Below are 5,893 nucleotides of genomic sequence, written 5' to 3'. Positions count from 1 at the left end.
TAATTAAGGCATTAAGATCAATTTCCAAAATATGTTTTTTTTTATTCCTCTTTTTAATCAACTTTAACATGGGTGTGTAAACTTTCTTAAGCCACTGTATATATGCCCCAAATTGCTAAAGGTATGGAGTTGCTATTTTTGTACCCTGATACCTTTTAGATGTGATAGTATATTTGTTCCGCTGTCTTCTGCATGGTGCATTTAAGGATGGGCATCATCCCACTTTCACCCTGCAGACCAATACGTAAAGTAACTGATACAATGTTTTTGTCTCAGACACTTACACTTGTCAGATAATCTGTTGGAGCAGCTTCCTGCCGTAGCGCTGAAGACAGCTCCCAGGCTTGAGGTCCTCTCTCTGCATGGGAACCCCTGGACCTGTGACTGTCAGCTCCACTGGTTAATAGAATGGAGCTCCACACATGAAGGTAAGGTCGGATACAGAATTACTCCAATCATATTTTCTCACATTAAAACACTATTCCCTACTTCTACACTTCTTGGGCACCAAACATTTTCATCTAAACCGGATGACAAAGGACTATGTTAAGGTACGTAGGGGCTGCATTCATCCTTTTGGCGAAAGAGAGCTTAAAACATAATGTTGTCTCCAACAACTCCTGAGTAAAATACCTGTAGCTGTTAAATTCTCCACTTGTTAGCAAACCGTTACTAATACTTCACACACCCAGCATTTACAGAGCAACACTGTCATTCATTTGGAGTCGTGTTTCTGACAAACAGCAAACACTCTCTCTTTTAACTCTGTTTCTGGTCTGGACCAACTCCAGAAGGAAATATTTGGCTTTTTAGCTTCTAAACGGCACTATGGTCACCAGCTAGTCTCTGTGTCTGCGTTCTGTTTATGCTTAATGGGTAGTGTGGTTTTAGAGCTGTTAAATGGAGATCAAGACTCTAAGTCCTATGACGGATTTGCTCCTGCCAAGGCAAAACATAAATGTTAACCTTTTTTTAAATGAACAATTTGTAAATAAGTCATCTTAGCAAGACAAACAATGTAATACCTGGTTGTGACTTATTTCTTTATTGTTAATATATGCACAGAAAGTAAAATGACTCGGTGCTTCAGACGTGTGTTTTTGACCAGAAGCAGAGCATAGTGCTGGCAGAAAATGTTCTGCACGACATATGAAGGACACAGCTTCTCTCAATAAACTGACTGTATTTGATCCACATCCAGTGTAGAAAATCAATTACATTTGTTTACGATTTCTTTATCCATCTTGTTCAGTCAATATTTTTCATGACACGTGCTTTTTCTTATTTGTCATTGCTTTGCTACGTTTAACCAGTTCCAGATGCTAGCTGTTCGCATCAACACAACCGCTATTATTTCCCTGTTTTTGGCCTGCTTCATCTGAAAATAAGGGTCGCATGAACCTTTACTGAACTCAAACTGAAGAGATAAAATTGTATCTGCATTTTTTCAAAACCCTATAATCCCAGATTCACGTTTTATTCATCCCCTTTTCCCCCTCCTTTTCCTTTCTCCCATCTTAATTCATTCCTGACTTTTTCCCTCACAACATACCTACAGCTGCCACTTCCCTCTTAAATTTTCTCCATCTTCGTCTTTCCCTCTAAATCCATCAAATTGTTTTCCATTGTTCCTTCTCCTCCTGCCATTTTATCTTTTCTACTCTCCCCCTCTTTCTCCCAGGCGTAATTAAGTGCAAGAAAGAACGTGGCTCCAGTGACACTTGTCCCATGTGCTCCTCTCCTCAACCCCTGAATGGGAGCCTGTTGCTAGAACAGACTCCAGACAAGCTCACCTGTGAACGGCCATCTCTTCGCTCCACCCTCAAAAAGTGGGACAATCCTGTATGGGCTGAAACGGAAGCAGAGCCTGACCTCCCGTACACGCGGGACTTTGAAAAGCCTTTGGGCCGTCTGACTTTTGTTCTCTCTGACAGCCATGGAAACAGCGCTCATGTGGGGTGTGACGTGCGACACCCCGGAGACAGTTCACCCATGACTTGGACAGGAAATCCACATTCACCTGGGGAGTTGTCTGTCAATGTGTCACTGGTGACTGTCCTGGAGTGTGAGATTGATCGGGAGACGTTGCAAAATCTATGGCAATTGGTCGCTTATTACTATGAAAGCCCTGCTATTTTGGAAAGAGGTCAGCAGAGAGGAAATGCAAGTGGAGTTACCTATCAATATGTCCAAGCCATAAATGAAAATTCTCCATATTTCACAGAATTAAAAGGGTATTTGGTAGCAGAACCCTTGTGGCTGCTTCAACCCAGAGTCACTTTAAAGCTCAACAGACAGCAGACAACAAGCAAGAAACTGGTGATGGATTTCACTACTGTAATCACCAAGCAAGTCAACAGCCATAGAAGGACGGGAGATGACAATGACCACACCATGCCCTGGGCTCTAATTCGCAGAGGGACAGCCGGGCGGGTTCAGACCGCTCTCGAGGGTTCAAAGGTTAACTTGGAGTGCATTGTTGTCACTTCAGATCAGGAGGTGAAGGTGGAGTGGATGCTTCCAGATTTGTCCATTGTGGAAGATACAACTGATAAAGTTGAAATTTCTGAACGAGGAGAACTTGTGATTTTGAATGCCACGCTGTCTGACTCAGGCCTTTACCACTGTATGGTCAGAACCATAGCCGGTGTGGACTTGGTGCCCATGAGGCTCACCATCAAACAACTCTCACTCAGCCCTACCGCTTTCAATGGTCAGAAAATTGTAGTTGAAAAGGGACAGTCTTTTACCCTCCATTGTGAGGTGACCTCAGTCCTGCCCAGTCAAACTATGTGGTACCTACCTAAAAACCAAATTATTCTTCCCACACAACAGACAAGACGGACAGAAGTGTTGGAAAATGGGACCTTGTTTGTAAGGAGGTTAACACAAGAAGATGCTGGGGAATATACCTGCCTGACCTCAAATCTGTATGGCGTAGACATGCTATCACACATGGTGGAAGTCAAAGGAGAAAAGACTTCTGATAGGTCCAAAGTACAGACCGCACAAGAGCAGCCGATGTTGACGATTGGCGTGGAGGAAAGAGAGGGTTCAGGGGGAGATTACCAGGAAATTGTTCGTCCTTTTGCTACACAGTTCCCTAAGAAGGTAGGAACACACCAAAGGAATTCTAATGGTCTTTCAAAAAGGAAAAGAATCAAAGATTTCAAGAGAAAACCCAATAAATCTGTGAAGGAGTTGGATCCAAATCGTTGGGCCGAGATATTGGCTAAAGCTAATGCTAAACCAAGTGTTGCTCTGCCCACAGAGCAGTCACTACCGGAGCCTAGCACTGTAACCGTCCAAACAAGTACTTCCGAACCTACTACTACAGCTGTTTCCATATCAGCTACTACTGCTAACAACTTACCCCCTACTACTACCCCTCCTGATACTAGTACAGAGCCAAAACATTCCCCCATCGACACAAAAGTTAAGACTGAAGCCTATTCTACAGAGAAGAAAGGGGATAGATCAGAAACATCTGAAAGTCTGCCAGAGGTTTTACAACCCCCGCCTGCCAAAAGTACAGAACCAACCCCCCACAAGGTTGGTGGGATAAAAACAGAAGCTGTCACAGACCCCACTGCTGTTGGAACACCTCAACCAGTCGATCAGTCAGAAAACAAGCGCTCTGGAGAGGGGCGGAGGAACAACAACCTTGATCCTGGTCAGTCAAACAGGAGAAGACCACCGTATAGACGTAGAAAACTCCCGATGAAGAATGTCCGACCGCATGGACAGCCCTTCTACCATTCATCAAACAAGCCCCAAACATCTGTTCCCCCAACTACAACCACCACCACACCAACAACGACGACCATACCAACAACAACAACGATGAGCACAACCACTACTACTACTACTACTACTACTACTACTACTACTACTACTACTACTACAATAACAACACCTGTACCAACTACAGTGGAAAACCATGAAACCTTATCTGCTGAGTATCAGACTGAGGAAGATGAAGGTGAATACTATGAAGAATACAACTACAAGGATAGTGGTAGTTTGGATGCCAAGGAAGATATAAAAAGTGAAACCCGGCATACCACTCATGATCTTGACAGTAGCCTTACCAATTTTCCATCTGCTAGAGAAAAGGATGTAGGTAGCTCTCCACCTAATCCAAAGACGATTGTCACTCCAAAGATAGATAGTACACATCATCCAACTGATAGGACTGTTATAGAGAAGGAGACAGACACCGTCAACCTAAAAGAGTCTGAGAGACAGAGGGTGAAGATAAGAACACAAACTGAAGAAAAGGGCGAAGACAATACAAATCTGGCAGGAGAGAGTGAGAGGGAGGACACAACAACAATGGAAAGGCAAGAAACAGACAAAACAGACACAGAAGGTATTAAGAAAGATGCAAAAAAAACTGAAAGGGCGTGGGCTACACAGAGCTACAATACGTGGGATAGCATCCGCTTAACCACACAAAATAGACCAAGACCTAACACTAAACCTTTACCAGAACAAAATGCACCAACCCAAGCACGAACTTCATCTTCCAAGATCTTCGCCTCACATTCAACTAGCGGCAGAACAAGAGAAGAAGTCCCACAGAAAGAGCATAAAGACGTGAACAAGGCTAAAGTGAAGCCTGAGATCCACAGTTTCCCTATAATGGAGCCAGTTCACCCCTGGCTTCATCAGAACAAACAGGCAGGAGGGCAAACCACTACATCCAGGACGACACAGACAAACCAAGACAGAAATACAGGAAGACAGGGGGAAGGGAATCCAGACAGACATTCCCAACCTTCCAGAGTCCCCCCGACCTACCACTGGACTTCACAGCATCATCACCATCAATACTACCCCCTCTACCCTTCCTGGCCAGGTCAAAGGGCATTTCCTTATCCAAGGCAAGGTAAATACAGCTGCTGTGTAATGACTTCTTTTTGAAGTGTGATGACCAAATGTCTGATGTTTCATTCGATAAAGCTGACCAAAGTTTTAGAGATAAAGATTAAAAAACAAGATGATTTTATGCACTTGACTTGCTATATGCTCAAAAAGGCAACATTATGTCGGCTTAATCCTGTTTGGAATGAATGGATACATATTTGCTCTCTGGTCCTAGGTCCTGGGTCACACCCTTTGCCCACACACAGACCCTGGCCTCTCCCCCACCCCTGGGTTCAAAGCCCGGTTGTCACCAACCGACCAGAGATCACAGCTGAAACAGTGAAGCCCAAACCTACAGTTTCTGGAACAACAGGGAACTCCAAAGTTACACTCTCTAATCCCTATTTGCCACATCACCATCATCTTCAAAATCACCATGTGGATGGCAGGACCCAAACCAGAGACCAACTGTTTCTATCAAGGCTGAGGAACAGATACAGACAGGTATGAGATCAGGTGGTTTTGCGAATGTGCAGAATGCTATCATTAGAATTGTGCATCATGAAGCTTTAAAAACACAAAGTGAGTAAGCAACATTTTGCTTGCTTAGAAACACAATTGCTAATGATGTCCATGATTATCAACCATCTCTCACAAGTGGGATTTAATTCCAGGTGAATGGGTCATTCAATTCAATTTTATTTATACAGCGCCACATCACAACTACAGTTATCTCATTGCGCTTTTCATAAAAGAGCAGGTCTAGACCGTACTCTGATGGGATTTACAGAAACCCAACAATTAGGGTTTAGGGTTAAAGAGTCCCTTTTACACTCCTTTTCAGAATTCGATTTGTACTCCTGGGGTCTTCTAAAATACGGTTACATGCTTTGATGTTAAAAAAAACAATATGTTTTTCATACTGTCAATTGCTGCAGGTCCTTTGCCTAAAACACAACAGGCTCGTTCAAGATGAGGCCTTGCCTCGCCTGTAAAGTGGACGAGAGCAGGCAGCAGCAGCCGG

At 43.7% G+C, this 5,893-nt stretch overlaps 1 protein-coding gene across 1 annotated transcript in view; it reads left to right on the top strand.

Annotated features, from left to right (window-relative positions):
- The window catches only part of si:ch211-159i8.4 (matrix-remodeling-associated protein 5), a gene marked incomplete at its 5' end in the record, with an annotated part of 36,392 nt that overhangs the window by 21,996 nt on the left and 8,503 nt on the right, over positions 1–5,893 (top strand). The window contains 3 exon segments of the mRNA XM_032510888.1: positions 277–428; positions 1,682–4,891; positions 5,105–5,373. Coding sequence (XP_032366779.1) covers positions 277–428; positions 1,682–4,891; positions 5,105–5,373 — 3,631 coding nt within the window.

The sequence above is a fragment of the Etheostoma spectabile genome, unplaced genomic scaffold (genome assembly GCF_008692095.1).
Source record: "Etheostoma spectabile isolate EspeVRDwgs_2016 unplaced genomic scaffold, UIUC_Espe_1.0 scaffold273, whole genome shotgun sequence".
NCBI lineage: Eukaryota > Metazoa > Chordata > Actinopteri > Perciformes > Percidae > Etheostoma > Etheostoma spectabile.
The sequence above is the reverse complement of the archived record's forward strand: the minus strand, read 5'-3'. Positions and strand labels throughout refer to the sequence as shown.